At 33.8% G+C, this 23,503-nt stretch overlaps 3 protein-coding genes across 9 annotated transcripts in view; 1 reads left to right on the top strand and 2 right to left on the bottom strand.

Annotated features, from left to right (window-relative positions):
- Positions 1-7,153, bottom strand: part of LOC127708955 (E3 ubiquitin-protein ligase RNF216-like) — an 85,561-nt gene extending 78,408 nt beyond the window's left edge. The window contains exons 1-3 of the mRNA XM_052214168.1: positions 6,149-7,153; positions 4,970-5,051; positions 3,467-3,631 (exon numbers count right to left, since the gene is read on the bottom strand). Coding sequence (XP_052070128.1) covers positions 3,467-3,631; positions 4,970-5,051; positions 6,149-7,047 — 1,146 coding nt within the window. The 5' untranslated portion in view covers positions 7,048-7,153. The remainder of the gene's footprint in view (positions 1-3,466; positions 3,632-4,969; positions 5,052-6,148) is intronic.
- LOC127708954 (uncharacterized) overlaps positions 1-23,503 on the bottom strand; it is a 208,916-nt gene that overhangs the window by 78,408 nt on the left and 107,005 nt on the right. The window lies entirely within an intron of this gene.
- Positions 1-23,503, top strand: part of LOC127708956 (uncharacterized) — a 148,507-nt gene that overhangs the window by 60,648 nt on the left and 64,356 nt on the right. The window lies entirely within an intron of this gene.

Here is a 23,503-nt window from a genome sequence, read left to right as displayed (position 1 = left end):
TGGTTTGGTCTAATAAAGTGATATGCATATGTGACACCTAGGAGATTGACCCTGTATGTCATTCAAATCTTTTTGAAATGATGAACAGGAATAAATATGGTTTAGGTGTGGGTATCTCGACCGTTTACAAGTTCTCAAACGGTGGGGTTACCCCAGGGACTCCCCCTATATTTCATTTGATTTCTTATATTGTCCCATACATGAATACATATGGTTTAGGGGTGGGGATCTCGACCATTTCCAAGTTCTCAAACAGGAGGGGGTGGGACGATACCGGGGACTCCCCCAAATTATTTTCATTTGATTTGTTATATTGTCCCATACATGAATATATATGGTTTAGGGGTGGGGATCTTGACTGTTTACAAGTTCTCAAATAAGAGTGGGTGGGGTGTCCCCATGGACTCCCCCTATATTTCATTTGATTTGTTTTATTGTCCCATACATGAATATGTATGATTTAGGGGTGGGGATCTTGACTGTTTACAAGTTCTCAAACAGGAGGGGGAGGGGTGTCCCCAGGGACTCCCCCTATATTGCATTTGATTTGTTTTATTGTCCCATACATGAATGTATATGGTTTAGGGGTGGGGATCTCAACCATTTCCAAGTTCTCAAACAGGAGGGGTTTGGGTGACCACAGGGACTCCCCATATATTTCATTTGATTTGTTATATTGTCCCATACATGATTATATATGGTTAAGGGGTGGGGATCTCGACCGTTTACAAGTTCTCAAACAGGAGTGGGTGGGGTGACCCCAGGGACTCCCCCCTATATTTCATTTGATTTGTTTTATTGTCCCATACATGAATATATATGGTTTAGGGGTGGGGATCTCGACCATTTCCAAGTTCTCAAACAGGAGGGGGTGGGACGACACCGGGGACTCCCCCAAATTATTTTCATTTGATTTCTTTTATTGTCCCATACAAGTATATATATTGTTTAGGTGTGGGGATCGCGATGGTTTACAAGATAAAAGTACATTTTCAAATTGAATGGGGTTGGGATGACCCCCAGGGACTCACCCTATATTTTGGATGATTTTTTTTATTGTCCTGTTCTCATTACTGAAGACTGCATGTGTCTATCACTTACTGTTTTCGAGAAATAGTCATTTGAAAATTTAAAAAAATAAAATCCCATAGGGTTCTATAGTAAACCCCTCCCTTCTCCAAATACCCCTAAATAGACCCCAATGCACAAACAAAAGATTAATGGCTCCACTAGACATGTTAGTCTAATATTTTATGAAACCCTAAGTAAATCTGACAAACGGTCAAAGTTGTCTTCTTGGACGGTTTGAGTGGATTCGGCCCGACTTGTCTCAGGGACGAGTTGTCCACATTACTTAAAACATCCCATCAACCTCGATTTCCGCATCTGTTTCATGACCTCGTTTCATTCATAAAATAACAACAACCTTATTTGGCAAGATAAGTTAAAAATTACCGCCCACATATATAACTTTATTTCCTCTATCATAAAGATTTGTTGTACATGAACAATATTCCTGCGCATTTTGCCATTTGGGAAATATAAACGACTTGTAATTACCGATTTTCTGCGATGAAATATTTCATACAATTGTTCTTTGACATCGTAGCCAAAAGCACAGGGGACAATAAACTACGTACGGATTTCTATTGAGCACTACTTCCTATGTTTTGGGTAGTTCGACGATCATTTAAGATTTTTCTGGTCATATTTTTTGTATTCCAGAAATAAAAGTATTAAAAAAATGTCCAATTAGTTATAAATAACATAATAGCCAGCTAGATAATAACAATGGCACATTTTTCAGCATTTATTGGGTAGAACACAAATCTAGGGTGCTCGCATAAGGCAGCTTAACTGCCTAAAAATATTTGATGAAAGTTATACGAGTATAAAATTTAAAACTAGCTCTTTTTAAACAATAACTAGTTAAAAGATGAAAAATGGTCACGACCTTCAAAATTTGCGTATTACTGCGCCCGGAAGTGAAGAAATTTAGACAAATCCTAGTATGTTATTCTCTTTTTCAGAAATCCATTTTGTTAAAATAATATTATAAGTATAAAAAAAAGTTCAATTATGCATTTGCATTTTATTATATGGAACGTTTTTGAACTATTTTCCCATAGCTGGTAGTCGGTCATTTTGGCGGGAAATTATATACACTTGGAGGTGCTCCTAGAGAAAGAGCTCATACGTAGACCACATACATATCTGATACCGAAATCGAAAACAATAACGTCCTACAGCTTCACGTGCATAAACCGAAATGCGCTTTAAATTGTATAATATGCAATATAATTCATGTTCAGTCGACCTTTCATTGTTATATCAACGACTGAATTGATTTAAAAACATCTTTAGATTGCAGATAACACTCGAAATTAACCCGACTTCTTTCCACACGGAATTCAAATAACTCTAGTTTGTCAATCAGTTGACTGCTTATAATGCAAAATACAAATCTATCAAAAGTTTTGAAAACTAACAAAACACACTGATCGCTTCTTTATTTCCCAATGTACAAGAATTGAAACGAAAAAACATTTTATATCACAAAAAGAAGATGAAAGAATTCAACATTTCCGGATTTTTATTATGGCTAATGACCCCCCACGTAGACATGTCGGACATGGTGGAAGGAAAAATTAACCCGGCAACCATAAAGGCATTAAAGCACTGCCTTTAAAAATTAAAATTGAACACCAAAAAGTTAAATCATCTTCTATTCCTTGCTTTCTAATACATTAAGCCAATTGTTTGTGTCATACATGTGCATATGATTCACTTTTTGTGTATCCATGGCAACTACCATAAAATATTGCAAAAAGGGGGATGAAAATGTCACATATTCCCCAAACTTTGGTTCAAATTATAATTTCAATCCTTTAAGTGATACATTTTCTGAATCTATTGACATTAATCTACCAAAGGAGCACATGAAAATTAGGTGCCTTTTGCCTCATTTTTCGTAAAATTTAATCACAAACTTTGTGCGACAAAAAAACATTACAATAATTTCCAGACCAATGTCTGGTATGGATACGAAAATTATGGACTGTCAAACAGAAAACAGCCCATAATACATACATTACACAATCTTGATGTTCCTATAAACCCACTATGAAGGCTATATTAATTTTCAGCCAACCGAAAAAGAATTCTATTCCACACTAGCTTTCATATTTGAAAAATCCACAGGGGCCAAAATGAGGAACTACACACCTAACTGTGGAGTGCTACCTCAGACTTTTAAGGAAATTGTAGATTTTCCAGAACTCATGTTTGTTACCTGAGGTTGAGGTTAATTTTCAGACTTTTTAGGACATTGATGTTTTTCTAGAACTTACCGGAGGTTGAGGTTTATTTTCAGACTTTTTAGGAAACTGTTGTCTTTCTAGAACTTACCTGAAGTTGAGGTTTATTTTCAGACTTTTTAGAACATTGTAGATCTTCTAGAACTTACCTTTGGTACTTGAGGTTGAGGCTTATTTTCAGATTTTTTAGGATATTGTGGATTTTCCAGTATTAACATACAGGCATTGTTGATAATCATCTGCCAGTTATGATCTTGTAATCTGTCATACAACTGGTCAACATATGTTGGGTCAATATCTGGAAACATGTTGGTCTACAAAAATATTCTGTTTTATAATCTGCACTAAAATATCAAATTCATAATGTATATAATGTTTGTTGGTGTTAAGGTGACTTTAACTTAAGCAACCTTTTCCCATATCATGGCGGTAAGTTTTTATCAGTTGAGGAAATTGGAGTAGCTGGAGAGAACAGGAAGACTGACAATCCTCGTTAATGGAGATAGAAGTGGAAGACACCTTGCAAAGGAAAAGAGGGGTAAGGGTTCATTCTCAATTCTATTGTAATCACTGTACGTGAACTTCATGACCAGTGGGCAACTGATACTCATTTTTTGCTATTTGTATTGTTGAAACGCTGTGTCAATGTATATATGAGTCATATATACATTGACATATATACCATGTATACCCCACGTCTCCTTTCAATTCATATTCATTTCCTCATTAGTTGTTAAAGTATGAAATAATTAAACAAATGGCTTATTCTCAGTGGTCAACGTGACCAAGAAACGTACTTGATTTATTGTTATCTACTTAGGTCCAGTGGCAAATATTTCAAGAACATTTAGGACAACATAGAAATGTCATACCTCATAAATAATGCAATGAACTAGTTATTCTTTTTAAAAATTCACACTTTATCTTAGAATCTTGTTATTTAACATGTTTAGGATGTTTGTCTATATGTTTTTTTGATCGTGTTATTTTTCAATTGATATTTCATAGCGTGTCTTTGTTGTTATGTTACGCTACTGTATCAGGTTAGGGTGAAGGTTGGCGCCTGTTAAAACCTTCAAACAGCTGCATTTGAATGCACCTGTCCTAAGTCAGGAGCCTGTTATCGTTTGTCGTTTGTTGATGTGGGTCATAAGTGTTTCTCATTTCTCGTTTTTTATATAGATAATTAGCTATACTAACAATGTAAATTATAGGGTGCAAAAAAACAATCACTATCTGCTTGACAGCATATCTATCAAATTACATATCTGTTTTAAAATGCATTACAAGTTAAGACATCAGTTACTAAGCATGCTAAGGGCTTTTCCATTTTAAAAAACATTCACTGGACCCAGGGAAGGCACCTTGAAAACTCATCAATGGATGGGTGTCAAGTACTGTAAAAATGTAAGTGAAATTCTGACTTTGTCTCTATAGGTAGTTACAACATTTTGAAAGTGCCTTCTCTGGCTACTATGTATGTTTAAATTTAACTGCCCTAATTCTGTTTTGAGAATAGTTATATCGTTTTTACTTTGGTAAACATATTTTTTCTTTTATTATTTGATATGCATGTGCCTTACACCATGTACACCTGTTCAAACTAGATACAATGCAGATGTTTATCAAATGCTGCTCTTATTTTTTCTTACCATTTCCTGCCTTAACTTCTGTTTTGCTTCTTTCCTCTTCATTTCAGGTGTGGATTCTTCGTCAGGAATAACAACTGTAGGACTGAAATAATTGTTTCCATGTAAATAAAAGGAGTTAAGGTCACATGTTTACTTTGTTAACAATGTCAGTATGGACTCAATCTGAGTATAATCTAAAACCAGAGACCAATTAATGCTAACATGCCAGAATAAACAGCTGCGCCCTGAGCGCATGATACGCCCGTCGTCTTGTGTGTGAATTTTTATGCAATAATTATAAATAGTTTCTGACATACGGCGCAACATGCGAAAACCCCCCTTTTTTTTCCAAAAAAATCAATATCCCTAAATTAAAATTTTGAATCAAAACCAAAAAGTATACAGATATTTAGATTAATATAACTAAGAAGTGTGTAAAATTTTAATCAATAATCATAAATCGTTTTTGAGATACAGCGCGACATGTGAAAAACACCTCCCCCTTTTTTTACAAAGTACTCAATAACTCATAAATGAAAGTTTGAATCATCACCAAAAAGTATACAGATCTTAAGATTAATATAATTAAGAAGTGTGTAAAGTTTTAAGCAATTTAGAATCATTTAATGTTCAATCATCAAATTCTTACCACAAGTTTGCACAGTTTAATAACACAATTTGCAACATACAATAAGTTCCAGGTATTTATAAAGTTGAAGTATAATTGGTCATTTGTATAGCCAGAGACATAGCATGTTTTCTTTATCGATTGCAAAGACAAACATGACTTCAGAATCATCTTACTAAAAAGTAAAATTACAAAATTAACAATTAATTGCAATTCATGGTATCTGAATGCATGAATTATAAATTGACACACATCAATACATATTTGGAAGATTCAACTTTACCATTGTTTTGTGTAGTGCTTTATTAGCTTTTTTTAAGCAACCAACATATTCATGTAAAACACATCAAAAACATTTAATCGGAACAATTATTTGAAAAGATTGAAGACTTTTAATAACAATTGGCATTTACAGATTTACAGATTAAAGCAATTTCAAAATAGATCTTTTTATGACTTCATTCAAGACATTTGATTTGAGATCCATCTTTATTTCTTGAACCTGGTGACCTATTTACAGAAATCTCTGCTTTGTACATTGTAATTCTATTTCAATATTCATTACTACTTACTTTTGATTTTGGACAATGGCAGGATCTTGAAATTCATCTCTGTTAACAGTAACAGATTTATTGGTCGGTTTGTTGTTTGATGGAACGGAGTTATGGTCTGCAAGTACTGGCACAATAAACTGATGTCCATTATTAGCTTGTCCTGGAACCAAGTTGGGTTGCCTTACGTTGTTCACTGAAGGAACTTGATGAGGCCTATTTGGCACAGTATTTGGTCCTGATGTAGCAACTGAAGGTCTATTTAAACTTACTGAAGCTGATGCATTAGCAGGTCTAATCAGAAAACTTCCATCTGGAACTTGACTAGGATCAGGTCTGTTGGGATTTGCTGTTGATGGATTTTGACCGACTGCAGGCCTGATTGGAATGTCAATTGTTGGAACCTGACCAGCTACAGGTCTGGTTGGATTGGTCATGATAGGAAATTGACTTCCTGCTGGTCTCTTTAGGTTAGCTGTTGTTTGACCAGGTATATTCTGAGTTGTTGACGTCACTGTAGCTTCATTGGGTACTTGTTGTTTTAGTGCAATACCTGGTTTTGATGTGTGATGTCCATATCCAGCAGTTTGCGGTCCAGTAATGGTACTTGATGGCCTTTGAACCCCCATGAGCAGTGGATTAAATGGAGGTCTATTCATGTTTGTCATTTGGTGTACACTTGATTGAGGCCTCTGTACACCAGCTGTTGGATTGAACAATGGATTAAATGGAGGTCTGTTCGTGTTCGTCATTTGGTGTACACTTGATTGAGGCCTCTGTACACCAGCTGTTGGATTGAACAATGGATTAAATGGAGGTCTGTTCGTGTTCGTCATTTGGTGTACACTTGATTGAGGCCTCTGTACACCAGCTGTTGGATTGAACAATGGATTAAATGGAGGTCTGTTCGTGTTTGTCATTTGGTGTACACTTGATTGAGGCCTCTGTACACCAGCTGTTGGATTGAACAATGGATTAAACAAAGGTTTGGGCAGTAGCACTTTATTTGACTGACTTACAACTGTATTAGATTACATTGGTTGAAACATTACTACTTAACTGTGGTCTATTCATACTAATGTTTGATGAATCAGCTGTTATAGTAGACTGATTTCCTATCCTCATGTTCAGAGGGTTTGAAGGATCAGGATAAGATACTGCTAACTTTTGATTGGTCATTTGTTCTGGTACATTTGCAGATGTAATTAATAATGGCAGATTTCCTAATGGTGGTTGTTGAATCATTTGACCACTACGGTGACCAGGAAGTAATATGTCTTGTCCTATTGTCTCGACCTGGTAAGATGGACCAGCTTGTGGAATGTTTGTTGTAGGCTTCTGACTTACAAACTGAGATTTCACTTGTTGTTTTTGTGTGATGTTATTATTTCCAGCAGACTGAGCATTAGATTTCACTTGGTGATTTTGTGTCGAGTTATTCCTGCCTGAAGACTGAACACTAACATTAACTGTTATATTAACGTTCAAATCAGATGCATGACTAACATTTACAGTGGCCGTCACACCTCTATTTGGACTTACCAAAGGATTAGTAAGGATGCTGTTCTTAGTTCCTGTCACACTGGATGGAGTGGTAGTTAGTATATTTGGTACTGTATTGGACCGTACTAGTAAGTCATTACGACCTTGTATTATAGTTTTATCACTTGCTACGACAGAACTAGGAAACGATGACTTGTTTGCTTTGTCCCTCCAGTTAGAGAAGTCTGGACTACTCATAACCTTTTCTAGTTTACCATTGAATTGAGAAGGTTTTAGAGGTGAGTTTTTAATTGGACTGTTTAGCATTGGCAAGTCGTCTTCACTGTCAGATTGGTCAAATATTTGATGTATTAAATCACTAGAATTAGAATCTGAACTGAACTCTATTTCTCTGTACATATCATCACTTGTTGATTTAAAACTGTCTTCTTTTGTCTCTAAAGTCAATGTACTTTTCTCAGCCCCACTCATATCTTTCACACCGGTACAAGATGCTTTGAATTTGCCATCTTTTAAAATGGGTTTGTCTTTCTTTACATGCTTTCTCCCAGGTTTTTCTGATACAATGAGACAATCTTTTGATGGAGTGTGTCCAGTTATTTGCACATCATTGTCATTGTTATGACCTGTTATAGTTGCATCAGATAGACTAATATTTGATGGACTTATTATGTTACTTTTGGCCGGTACGATATCATTCACAGTCTTGTCTTCTTTAGAATTATCTCTCTCACTGTCAGTAGAATCTGTAATATAAACAACAAAGTATGTATATACAAAGAAAAGAGTATCTTCTATAACTTAATATAACAGTCAAGAGTATGACTTAAATAAGTTATTAGAGAAAAATAACATACATTTGTTATTGTGGGCTAAAAAATTTGTAAGGGTTCCGTGGAACCCAGTGTCTCGCCTACTTTTGCTGTTAATCGCAGGCTGAACAAAAATGAGGAAAAAAATTAATAAAAATATTCCTCTCTATACTATCTTTTGATCATAAACAAGCTTCTGTCCAAGTTTGGTACAAATCCAGGATAGTTTAAGAAAGTTGTTAAAATTTAAAAACTTTAACCACAGAGTGAATGTAATGTTTCATGGCAGAAAAATTAAGTCCATTTATAAGTAAAATACGGAAAAAATGGATTTTTTTTTTACAAAATTTACTTTTGAATATAATCTTATGATCATAAACAAGCTTCTGTCCAAGTTTGGTAGAAATCCAGGATAGTTTAAGAAAGTTATTAACATTTGAAAAACTTTAACCACAGAGTGAATATTTATGGACGCCGCCGACGCCGACGGAATGAAGGATCGCTATGTCTCGCTTTTTCGACAAAAGTCGAAGGCTCGACAAAAACTGTGATAACATATGTATGTTACATGTTTGAAAAGGGCAATATATACATCCTTTATTTTGTTAAATTGTATACAAGCTCTATTGATATTATTATTGTCTTTGTATATACTAAACTTTAGAAAGATATAACAGTTCATAGTTTGCCAATCATGCATAGTAAACCTATGTTATTACAGAAAATATATGCCTGTTATAACTAAAGGGTGTTATTACAGCTTCTCTACATCTCTTTAAAGCCTTTGCTCAGACACATATCACAATGTATTTTAATTTATTGTAAGAAATAATGATCAGAGCATGTAATGAGGTTCTGCACAAGATTAAGTAATTCCCAAGTGTCTCATATGATAAGTTACATGCCTGTAATAACTAAGCCTTGTTATTACAGCTAAGTTTATTACTTAAAAGCCTTGTCTCATTGATTTACCATGGTTGATCAAAAATGTATTAATTGAATTGGAAAATTAGTTATCAAGGTTATGTATTAAGTTACTGCGCTAAGTACAAGAATTCCCAAGTGCCCACTGAAAATAAAAATATTTATGATATATTTAACTGATAACAAACATATGTTACTATAGATTAAGAAATAAATGGGGAATGTGTCCATGGGACACAGATGTATGGACACAGATGATGCCCCCGCTTGCATATAACGTTATAAAGGGACATAACTCAAGAAGTGTAAAAGTGACGCTACCCAAATTTGTACTTGATCTGCGTTTTGTGGTAATAAGCATTGTTGATAAGTTTCATAACATTTGGTTGAGGCATACTTAAGTTAGAGAACGGAAACGAAAAATTCAGCAATTTTTCCATTTGTAAATGAGCATAACTCTAGAATGGTAAAAGTGACGCCACCAAAATTTGAACTTGATCTGTGTTTTGTGGTAATAAGCATTGTTGATAAGTTTCATAACATTTGGTTGAGGCAAAATAAAGTTAGAGAACAGAAACGAATATTTCAGCAATTTTTCCATTTGTAAAGGGCATAACTCTAGAACGGTAAAAGTGACGCCACCAAAATTCAAACTTGATTTCTGTTTTGTGGCAATAAGCATTGTGTATAAGTTTCATAACATTTGGTTGAGGCAAACTCAAGTTAGAGAATGAAAAACAATTTTGGGACGTATGTACGTACGTACCTACAGACGGACAAGGGTAAAACTTAATGCCCCCTCCGCTACGGCGGGGGCATAAAAAAGAGTAGACAACTCATGAAAGTATCTGTAATAACAACTGTATGTTATTTTTCTCTAATAACTTATTCAAGTTACACCCTTGACTGTAAAAGGTCCAAATATTGACCCTTTTTCTAGCTCAATTTTCAAATTACGATTTAATGGCCGTTATCACAATGTATCATAGCTTTAATTATGACTAAAAATGGAATAGGTTTTTTTTGTTTGAAAATTTGCATATCAGCATACTTTATGTGATGTCATAATTAGCACTAATCTTTCTTTTTTAACTAATTCAATGAAAGAGTATAAAAATAAGAAGATGTGATATGCACATTAAATTATGACCTCAGTTAGGTTTTTTTGGACAGGAAACACATAGCCCATGCATCCACAAAAAAGATTTTTTAACATTCGGTTTTTTTTTAAATTAAATGAAATATATCTGACTTGAATTCTGAGTTTGTTGAACCCTGTGCTCTATGTTTCCTCAGGCAAAATGTGGTTGAAATCTAGAAGATTGTTTAAACTCTTTGTAGGAAAAACTCAACAATAATCATCTTATATAAAAAGAAAATGTGGTATGATTGCCAATTAGACAACTCTTCACAAGAGACCAAATGACACAGAAATTCACAACTATAGGTCACTGTACGGCCTTCAACAATGAGCAAAGTCCATACTGCATAGTTAGATATAAAAGGCCCTGAAATGACAAATGTAAAACAATTCAAACGAGAAAACTAATGGCCTAATTTATGATAAAATAATGAACGAAAAACAAATATGTTACACAGTAACAAACGACAACCACTGAATTACAGGCTCCTGACTTGGGAAAGGCACATACAGAATGTGGCGGGGTTTAAGTCGTTTGAAGTCGCCAACCCTCCCCCTAACCTGGGACAGTGGTGTAACAGTACAACATAAGAACAAACTATAATAAACTGCTTCGCCGAGCGCAGCTGAATACGACCGCAGAGGTCCAACCCTGAACAGTTGGGGCAAAAATGGACACAATATTCAAGCTTGATACAGGTCTGAATTATTTGGATTGTAATTAAATAATTGACACATTATAGATTTCTGCATGATTCAGAATAAATGTAGTCAAAGAACTTGAAATTGGTTATATGATTTGAATTTATATTCAATTGAAGATTTCTTGCTGCTGTGCAATACACTGTGCTGTTGCGCAATACTTAGTAAATCTGTTTTCAGACTATACACCAAGAATTAGCAAAATAAATTGTAACCCCCAATTTTCCTTTGGAAAATTGACAATTTCTTAAATCTTGAGGGAACAAATTTTTTTTTGTGGTCGTATAAAAATCAGTTGAAATAGGCTTCACCGTTGTCTGTATGGAGGAGTTTAGTCTATTGAGACTTTCCATCAGAACCTACATGTATTGATCAAATGGTTGCCTGTATGGAGGAAGATAGTCTATTGAGACTTGCCCTCATAATCTATTGAGGTTGTTTGTTTGTATAGAGGAGTTTAGTCCTTTGAGACTTACCATCAGAATCTATAGAGGTTGGCTGTCTTTACGGAGAAGCAATCAATGTCTTTTCAATGAATGTCCTCAATTCTAACAAGTCATCAATACATCTCTGAAGAAGTGTCTCTGATGTCAGTGGTTCTCCATGGTTACTAGGATGTTGTACACTTGCTCTTAATATTTCCTGTGTCAAGTTTGGGAAGATTGGAACTAACATTTCCAAGACGGATTTTTCAATATCAGCCATCCTAAAAGAAGAAAAGCATTACATGTACATGTATTTTGAAAGAAAAAATATTTTTTTTACGATAAAGCCATTGCACAGACAAAAAAATCAAGAGAAAAATAGACTTTTCAAATTTGATACTCAACATTTTTGAACACATGGAACAGTTATCATGAAAAAAAAAACAAATAGCATTGGACTAATTGCTAATTCAAGTAAAACAACTCACAAGTATTAGTTTTTATCCAGTTTAAAACTTGTAGTGTCTTAAATAAATTAATATTTTTTAGTGAATTTCTATCTTTTTGTACTGCTTAAGATGATAATGAATTAACATGATGAAAACTTCTATAATATACATGATATACAGCACATTAAAGTGAAGGACAACACAATATCTGCAGGTTTAGAACTTAATTTAAGAAACTGTGAACATTGCTACATGTATATTATTTTAATTACTACTGTAAATTCAGAAATTATTGTGTACATTTATTATTGCAATTTTGTCATTTTAGACTTAAATGCGATTTTAATATTTGCGATATTGAGACAAATCCTGTTCAATTCATATAAAAAATTTCAAAATGCGAGTTTAAATTATTGCGATTATAAACCTGTCGCATTTTTCGCAATATTAAAAACATCGCAATAATTTCTGAATTTACAGTATTCTTTTTCTGAACTGATTTTAATTGTATTTTATTGTGTGTACCTCAATTATTTTAATCCACTAAAGAAGATTTAAAGAGGATGATACGAGATTTAAATAAAAATGCCACATACATGTACATGTATCATGTATGTGTCCTAAGAAAGGAACGATACAACAGATGCAGTTAAGTCTGCCTCATATCTTGACTTGTATCTAGAAATTGACAACATGATGGTCAGTTGAAAACAAATCTTTATGACAAAAGAGATGATTTTAGCTTCCCAATTGTGAACTTTCCATTTCTATGTAGCAACATTCCCGAAGCGCCTGCATATGGAGTATATATCTCCAAGTTGAGATGAGCTTCCAGAGCTTGCATTTCCTATCATGATTTCCTTGATAGATGGTTGCTGCTCACAAAGAAAAGTTCCAAGTTGAAATCTTTCCCTCGAAAAATTTTAGACACCATCACAAGTTGGTTGACTATTATGGAATATATGTTTCACAGATGAAGATAGATATGTTCAAATTGTAATAACCACAATCACCTCCTCTTTTCCTCAAAGCTAACCTACCTAATTGGACTTATCACTGGGTTTGTACTTGCATGAGAAACATAACCAGTGCCACATGTGGAGCAGGATCTGATTACCCTTTCTGAGTACCTGAGATCATCCCCGTTTTTTTGTTGGGTTCTTATTGCTTAGTCTTTAGTTTTCTATGTAGTGTTTTGTATCATTGTGTATACTGTTGTTTGTCTCTTGTTCTTTTTTTTTTTGTTTTTTTGCCATGACGTTGTCACTTTATTTTCGACTTACGAGTTTGAATATATATTTCAGTTAACACAAAAATAAAAGTTTACTTGCTTTGTTTTTCAATATTTGAAATGTCATAAGGCCAAAAAAAATATATGTCTGTTTAAGGTTACATACTTTAAAAAAAAATAGGGTAGGTCATACAATGTAGGAAGGTCGGTATTTCCATTTTATTTTATTTTTTCATTTTATTTTTTGTGACATGATTTTGAGTCATGCCGTTTCGTGTTGTCGTGGTCTGAGTTGATCATGGGCCGAGTTTAACCGTATTTTTAATGATTGGATTATTTCCCTTGGTAATTGGTTGGAACAAAATGGGGGCAAAGTGTTTATTTCATCACACGAGTTGCGAATTTCCTTAAAACAGCTGTCATATTCACAATTGTGAACATTGGGATGTATCAGGCAATTGATTTATATTATTTGCAACACTAACTTCGCTTTTGACACAAGTTCAGTTTATTTTTCACTTTACGACGGAAATAAAATGACTTAGGGAAGTTAGGGTCGGCGCTCAAAAGTAGGGTTGGTCGAGTAACCGTAAACAGACATATATTTTTTTTTGGCCTAAATCAGGCGGTATCGCGTTTTGTAATATTAAGTCTTCTATAGCTGACTATACAGTACAGGATTTACTCATTGTGGAAGGTATATAGTCTGTGAACCATAGTTCCTTATATCCTGATCTTGATACAAGTCATTTGGACTTTGATTGATAGCTGCCTCATTTAGTCATTGGCAATCATACATAGGCGCGTAGCTACATTTATGTCAAAACGCCCAGGGTACACAAGAATTTTGGAGAAGAAAACATTTTTATTTAAATAAATTAAAAGAATTTGATAAAAACACATGAGCCTTGTAGTTATTTCTTCAATTACTAAAGATAAAAGTTACTAAATTTACTTTTTAATCAAATGGTATAATATTAAATATTTGTTAATTTTCTGTCGAAGTCTGAATCTACTGTGAATTTTACTCAGTTTTCGATTGTTTAAAGGAATTCATTACATGTATCTGCTGATATACAATGTGTGGTTTGCATTTTTATATTACATGAAAATAAATTATCTAAATGTGTCCATTAACTAAATTTGTGCATAAAATGGGGAAAAAATTAGATGTAGTCAACATAATAAATAGAACGACAACATTGAAATGGAGACTTGCTTTTAACTGTAGTGTATCTCTAAAGTTTTGAATTTTTTGTCGATTGATTGTTTTACCCTCGGGGGTCTACTTCAATACTTAATTGATAGGGGTGCCGCTGGGATTCTGTTACCCCACCCTTTTCAAAAAATTAGATTTTAAAAATGTATACCTTTTCATATATTGCATAGGTAATAATGTAACCTTTTCCCATATTGTTTGGGTTTCATGTGGTGTGTAATGTAAGAGTGGAATACCAAAGTGCCAAAAGAGGAAAATTGGTTGATAAAAACTACCGGGAAAACCAAGGTTTTTGCGACCTGTTCACATATTTTCAAGCTTGAAAAGGTGACCTATTTCAGCGGCACGTCCTATCACCTTGTATATAGGAAGTGCCCCCCCCCCCCCCCCCTCCTGGAGGTTTTACCCCACATTTCCTTTTAACATTTCAAAGTAACTGGTTTGGAAATTTTTCTTTAAAACCATGAACATCAGATTCCAAATTAACAATTCGTTGAAATTGGCTTTCAACTAGCTTTCAGTAACTGCGAGTACTCTTATTTCGTTGCGTTTATAGTTTTATTGTTTTTATGTCAGTGGTTTTTGTGCCTCATACGGATCGATCTTTTGATTTAATCCTGGTTTTTACAGTTTGTTCTTATGTTGTGCTGTTACACCACTGTTCCAGGGTATGGGGAGGGTTGATCGCTCACATTTTTAACTCCCGTCACATTCTTTATGTACCTGTCGAACAGTGGTTGGCATTGGTTGAAGTCCCTCAAATTTGTTTTTCCTTTTGCTATGATATAAATTAGGCCGTTATTTTTCTTGTTTTAAACATTTTACATTTTTCTTGTCAGGGTCTTTAAAAGCGAACTATAAGGTATGGGTTTTTCTCATTGTTGAAGGCTGTACGGTACACGTGGGCTGCCTATTACTGCATACTACAGCTTCATTTTAACTCTGGTGAATAGTTGTCTCATTAGTAATCTTACCACATCTCCTCAATTTTATAAGTATGAATAAATTAAACATAAAAAATAAACAAATAAGGCTCTTAATATAAAAATTAGGAGATGTGGTATGATTGCCAATGAAACAACAATCCATCAAAGTTCAAACATGTCGAATCAAGTGGATGTAAATCTTAATAGATATAAGAACATGTGGTATGAGTGCCAATGAGACAACTCTCCATCCAAGTCAAAATTTATAAAAGTAAACCATTATAGGTCACAGTACGGTCTTCAACACGGAGCCTTTGCTCACACCGAACAGTAAGCTATAAAGGGCCTTAAAACATTACTAGGGTAAAACCATTCAAACGGGAAAACCAAACGGTCTAATCTATATAAAAAACGAGAAACGAGAAACACTAATGAACCACATCAACAAATGACAACTACTGAACATCAGATTCCTGACTTAGGACAGGTGCAAACAATTGCAGCGGGTTTAAACGTTTAAATTGTACCAAACCTTCACCCTTTTCTGAAACAATAGTGTAACATCACAACATAGAAAGACACACTATAAAATATCAACTGAAATAGCTTAACTCAATCAAAGGACATATTAACACCATTGAACATACACTGAACAAATAAATTTGACCTATGACACAATGTAAAATGTAGTTTTAAGGGGTCCTACTTAAATGCGCCCGGGAGCGCCCGGGTGAAGAAAAAGCGCCCGGGGAAAAGAAAAAGCGCCCGGGAAAGAAAAAATAGCGCCCGGGGAAAAGAAAAGGCGCCCGGGGAAAATATATAGATATTGTATTGGCATGAGACAACTCTGTGACGATGAAATAAGTTATGCAAATTGATTTTTTTTCAATTTTAGACAAGTTTTTTGCAAATACATATAATAGACATTTGTAATTAAGTACAGAAACAAGTATGAATGTTTCAATTTTAACAATAATATATGAATACTATTTCGAAAGACAGATAATAATGGATCACAGTTTATGCTGAAGATTTATAAAATGACAGACATCAAAAGACATGTTTTTGATAACGATATCAAAATGAAAAATGTAAAAACAACTTAAATTTCACAGATAAATATTACTTTAATCAAAATTAAAAGAGTTACACATAATAAATCAGCAAATAAAGCAGTACTATACATGTACCGTAGTTAAAACAAGGGGGTAAAAAGCAGGAGTTTGGTTTAAATTTAAAACTAAGCATTAAAACCCTGATAAGCATAGCCATTAAAACAGTTTTAGTTTTATGAAAAGATATAATAAATCTATATCAGCATCTGCATATAAAACATTTACTATTGTTAAAAAAGCGCTAAAAGTAAAAAGAATATATTTAAACACTGATAAGCATAGCCATTAAAACAGTTTCAATTTAAAAAAAAAAAAAGATATAATAAATCTATATCAGCATCTGCATATAAAACATTTACTATTGTTAAAAAAGCACTAAAAGTAAAAAGTAAATATTAAAACACTGATAAGCATAGCCATTAAAACAGTTTCAGTTTAAAAAAAGATATAATAAATCTATATCAGCATATAAAACATTTACTATTGTTAAAAAAGCATTAAAAGTAAAGCACTATGCGTCTTACCACCTATTCATACAAACTGTCAACTACATTACTGTTCATAACAAATATAATACAATGTACATTAAAAGTTATGTTGAAAATTTCAAGGTAGTGGTCTTGTTGCTACGAATACGCTTCTTTTGGTTTGGCTTCCTTGCGGTGGTTGGAGTTTTAGGAATCTTTAATTTTCCGTCAGATGATTCCACAAAATTGTCTCTAGGTTTGCTTAGATTCATAAACTTTCTGAAAATGGCGTCCTTTTCTTTTGCACATTTCGACGACCATACCACTTCTATAACTTGAAGTTTTCTAGCCCAAGGAGCCAACGCATAGTTCCCCTGGCCATGTAATGCTCGGCGTATATCTCGATATTGTCCACATAACAGTAAAGGTGTTATCTGTTTCATTTGATGGTAAACATGTGGTATTCAGAGTAATGAACGCAAGATCACCAGTGCCGTTAACTGGGGGATACACAACCCTAATATTGTTTCCAGTGACATTGCTCAATGCGTGAAGTGTCCATTGTGAAGAATAACCACTAGGTTTTGAACAGTCAATACATGACTTATTGTAACTTGGGGAGACTAGGAGAATGTTTCTATAATTATCAATCTTGTAATACTTGTCGCTGTTTAATGACATTTCAATGCAAGTACGGACACGGAGTTCGGTCACAAGACTGTTGTCACCCACGAGGGCCATGGAAGCAGAACTGAACAGACAACTCCCATCTGTTAAAGACGTCAATGGGACACCTGAAACCAAAATAATAGAGTTTTATAGATCGTTCCAATGTTGTACTGTCCCAGGTTAGGGGAGGGTTGGGATCCCGCTTACATGTTTTAAACATACATTATGTATGTATGTGCCTGTCCAAAATTAGGAGCCTGTAATTCAGTGGTTGTCGTTTGTTGCTGTGTTACATATTTTTTCGTTCATTTATTTTTTACATAAATTAGCCCCTATTTTTTTGTTTGAATTGTTTTACATTTTTATTTTGGAGCCTTTTACAGCTGACTATGCGGTATGGGCTTTGGTCATTGTTGAAGGCCGTACGGTGACCGATAGACTAAAAGTTTAGAAAGCATGTGACTTCACTACTGTCCAGTTATTTTGCTGTCTTTTATTATATGACAAACGAGACAGTGAATTCAAATGCTTCATATGAACTAGACATCACTTTTTCTTATATTATATATTTTAAAGCTAAAATGTTATTATAAATATAGGTTTCCGGTATTTTCTTTATAGGACCAAGAATCTCTCACCATTTTCGTTCATATATTGTATCGTTCCAACAGCAGTTTGGATGTAGCATGGTCCAAGTGTACCGCCAACTTCTCTTCGCTGTACTCAGCTTCAGTCATTGTGGGTAGCATTCCCTTTTCTCTTTTGCAGCAAAATCGTAGGTAATCAAATCCCTTTTCACCAGCCTGAAAGCGATCAATTTCTTTATAAATACCAGATATGAAATACACACAAATGGTTTTGTATATTAACGATTGTGGTTAATCGGATTACCGTAATCAGCGTGTCGTGTGTACAGTTAACGATTGTTAATTAGTCTTATCTTATTATATTATCAGATATGAAATACACACAAATGGTTTTGAATATTAACGATTGTGGTTAATCGGATTACCGTAATCAGCGTGTCGTGTGTAAGTTAACGATTGTTAATTAGTCTTAGCTTATTATATATATATGCATATCATTTCAATTCTTTATTACTTTAAGCATATATATGATTGTTAAAAATGAAAACGGGGGTAGAATATTGAAATATTAAAATTCCATAAGCGTACATTTTGGCTGAACTGAAAGTTTTATTATTTTCTCTCTATTATTTATAAAATATATTTCAAATCTCACCTCTGTCAATCGTAATAAAGCTGATGTGTATGTGTATTCATCTGACTGGTCATGGGAAAAACACCCTTTGCATGAATAATTCACATTTTTGTCTGTGAGGAACATCTCAAAGTCTGCCAATTCCAGCTCTTCACATCGTAGATGGTACCACGTATCACAAGTGTCGCAGCAGATGCTAGCAATTTTACAGTTTTTACGGCATATTCCACAAGGCCAGAATATCATATTAGCTTTAGCTTTAGCAGTGGGTTTAACTTTTCTTTTCTTAGTGGCAGGCATGTTGAAACCCTTCCACGATCTTCCACCGTCAATTCAAGTGTGTTTAATAAAATACAAAACTTTGAAAAGTGTTCACCATGCATTTGCGAATATTAGACCTCAGGCACTGATTATATTTAAATAACGAAGTATACATTTTGATCGAGGACAATATCGTTCATGATTCTTCTATATACTATTGTTTATACTTACTTACTTACTATATACAATTTTGAAATCTAAAATGTAAAAGTGCAACAACACTATCTACACACTTTAGATGTAGCATCGTGCATATCACCATTTATATTAGGAAAACATTTATTGTTATAAAATATTGTTATTTTATTCTCCCGGGCGCTATTTTTCCTTCCCCGGGCGCTTTTTCTTTTCCCCGGGCGCTTTTTCTTTTCCCGGGCGCTCCCGGGCGCTTTTTAGTAGGACCGAGTTTTAAGTATGTTTCTTTCTCAATAACGTGGGGAAAATTTGGTTGATTATATAGGGAATCACTGAAGCTTGACTGGAGCGGGCAACCTCTGAGGCAGTCAGTGGGCCCCTCTTATGAAAATTTCTGAATCTGACACTGAGGAGGTCTCTGTCCTGAACTCACTGGGGGCCCTCAGACCCTTCGACAAGTTCGGGTGTACACTTAAAAATGGCCTAGCTACGCCACTGATACAGTTTCCCTGATCCCGTTAAAGGACTCTGCCCTATGCTCTTCATCCTTTGTGGCCTTAAAGCAGACCCTACATAGGAGGGACTTCATCATCAAAGTACAGGGGTGTGACAACGCAGACAACCTTACGAAACTCTTGAGCGACCTGTCATTTTCTTTTTCTGGTTGTGGTATTCGGCTTTAAGCGTAGTATTAAATATTTTTAGTTATTTACCTGGACGACATAACCCTTAATTAGATAATAAAGTTACACAGGAATTCTGTTGAAATTCTGCATCATCAACTTCGACTTCAAAATATCATCTCGCGCGCTGCCTCGTTCTAACTACTTGACTTATTCCCCCTTGAAGTACTACTTTCACTTTCGTTTTATATTCGCGCCAAATTATAAAATTCTAAAAGTAGATTCAGATTTCAGATTCTTTATTAAGATAACTAATATTACATTAGTGTTCTCCATTACAAATCATATGATAATATACAAAACAACATTTCAAAGTTTCACATGTAATATATCTATAGGCACTGGCTACGGTTACATGGAAATGTAACAATAATATAAAAATTATTGTTACATTGGAGACTAATTGCCGGAATGCAGGGTTGGGTAAGGAACCGATTAATTACGAATGTAACAATAATATTTGGGTCTACGGTTAGATTGCGTTATTGTCTCATTAAAGACTGCAATGTATGATAGATTTATTAAACTTAAACCTTCTATAGTTATGTTGCTTAATTCTTAGATATGTACTAGATAATATTAATAATTATAATATTCTGTTAATAAGTATTGATTGTTTTGGTGTTGTTAAAATTCATAACTACTACTGAATAACAGTAACAGTTTAGTTCAATATCACTATTGATGAATACTTAATGAACTGTTCAATAGAGCATGTACTGTCACGACTGATAAGATCACAAAATATCTGGACTCTGAAAATGAAAACACTGTTTCCACCAATTTCAATCTGTCGGCAAATGTCAACATTAATTGCTTTCACAATTGACTTGTATTTAAACAACCTAACATGCTTCCAAAAAAAATATTGGACGAAAATGTAAACATCGCAAGAGTAACAAAATATTTTTCACCTGAAGCATGGCATTCAGACATTGAAAGTTTCTTAAACTTCATAAAGGGAAAATTAATGCAGAATGGAATTGTACGGTATGCAATATAGAGCGTGCACATTGCCGTATCACTGGTTTGTGATGGCTGCTTAGAATGGTTTCACCGAAAATACGTCGGACCAAAACATGTTCCAAAAACAACATACTGGATTTGTAGATACTGTCATTGTAAATAAAAAATCAAAATATTGTATGCAATATTGTAAATATCAAATAAAAGTTTTCAAGTTTTATTTAAATACATATTTATTACTATTCCAATCGTACATTGCAGTGCGTTAATGTAACAATAACGCAAAGTAACCGTAGACCCAAATATTATTGTTACATTCGTAATTAATCGGTTCCTTACCCAACCCTGCATTCCGGCAATTAGTTTCCTATGTAACAATAATTTTTATATTATTGTTACATTTCCATGTAACCGTATATGGCCAGTGCCATATATATATATATATATATAATAATATAATTGTAACCATATTTTTATGAATTGTTTTTTATTTCTAACGCATCTCTAATAAATTTGTATAAATAATTACGTTCAGTAATATTTTGTGGATTTAAAAGTTTAGAAACTGAAAAATAATCATTACACAAATCTTTTAAATCTAAACCATAAGATTGGAAAAAAGTTTGCCTTATATCTTTATATTTATCACAAGATATCAACAAATGTTCTTCAGTCTCTACTTCAGTGCAAAATTTGCAAGTATGTGTTCTGGAATAATATCAATGATATGTCAAATGAAGATAAAATTTTTTATCATTTTCATTATCATCTTCTTCCGAATACGGGAGTAGACCTAGGTAGGAGTGTAAAACTTCCCAGAACTTGTGTGCTATGAACATATGGACTTAGGGGACGACCATATAACTTCAAGGGGTGGGGGGATATGTTTTTTTCCTAAAAAAATATTGTAATCCCCAATTTAATGAAAAAAAAATATTGTGGTCAAGCAGATGACAAAAAAAAAATATTCTGAATCCAGATTTTCCCCATACCTTATAGTGTTAAATTTTGAAGAAAAAAAAATTGATTGATAGTGTTGAAAAACTAAAAAAAAATTCTGACTCAGACAAAAAACCATCCCCCTCTCCCTTTTGAAGTTAAATGGTTGCTCCCTTAATAAATTTACTATAAATGCTATAAACAATACAAATAAATAGTCTATTGAATAGAATATACACATTATGTACAGTGGTTTTGGTGGCTTAATAAGTTGGTGTGGGTCCTTCAAATGTTAGAGTGGATATTTTTTATTATTATCATTATCATTAAAATATTTCAAACATTAAAAGCAAACGAGCATACATGATTTCAAAAGGAATGGATCAACTTGATGAGCTGTTAAGCTCAGTAAAATTAGTACCGATAAGAAGTGTTGTTTGCAGTCAAATTTCAATATGTAATAGTCTCTGGTATAACTGAAATGTTCCCTTCTACAGTCGGAGTATATTAATTCCATGATTTTCTCTATATACAAACTGGGAAATAATATATTGATTAGTATAATAGTCCCAGATACAAATGACTTTGAAACCTCCCGTTTTGATAACACCCGCCGCTGTGATCAAGTGATATATCATTGTCCGAATCCGGTTGATATATGGTAAGACAAAGTCACTAATTATTCAAAGAACAACAAAACACTTGAATCATATTTATACATGTCAATGAAATCAACACAAATTTCAAACCAAGTTTGCAATATTGTTCTTGAAGTTAAGGCTGCGTGGACTAATATATATATACGAGTTAAGTCCCAATTGATTCAAGGGAGGATAATAAAGATGTAGAAGCTAAGGAGCTGAATTTGTAATGATCCAGATCTCAAAAGAGCCTTTATTACATGATGTTTTTAAAGACAAGCAGCAGTTATGAGAATGATTGGCATACAGTATTACTACACTTCAAAATTGAATTATTCTCATGTTTCCAAAGAACTTTTTCTAAAACCGCGAAAATTATTCTGATCAAAACGAAATAGGAATTGGACGATGACATTATTTGGTTCAAATTGTGAAATATTTTCAATAAAATGTATAAAGAAGGGGTTTAGGAGGAATTGAGGACATAAATTCGGTAACCCCCTCCCGCCCCTAAATAAAGCAATGGTAATGTTCATGTTTTGGAAAGGGAAATATCATATATGATGATTCTGAGATAATATCTATATATGGTTATGATTGTGAGAATGTTTCAATAAATTGTAATACGGGGTTTAGGAGGAGTTTCGGATACAAAATGAGTACCCTCTAGATAAAGTAATGGCAAAGTATATTCTTTGGAAAGCGAAACACAAAACTAATTCAGACCAAAGAACTAAAATAGAAGTTGCACAATGGCATTAAATGGTAAATTCTGAGAGAGTTTCATTAAATTATGATTAAGGTGTCAAAGGAGAAGCGGATACAAATATGTACTGTTATGATCTATTATAGTCAGATAGTGTTCAGATATGACGTAGACCATGCAT

Source organism: Mytilus californianus, unplaced genomic scaffold, assembly GCF_021869535.1.
Source record: "Mytilus californianus isolate M0D057914Y unplaced genomic scaffold, xbMytCali1.0.p SCAF_7, whole genome shotgun sequence".
NCBI lineage: Eukaryota > Metazoa > Mollusca > Bivalvia > Mytilida > Mytilidae > Mytilus > Mytilus californianus.
The sequence above is the reverse complement of the archived record's forward strand: the minus strand, read 5'-3'. Positions and strand labels throughout refer to the sequence as shown.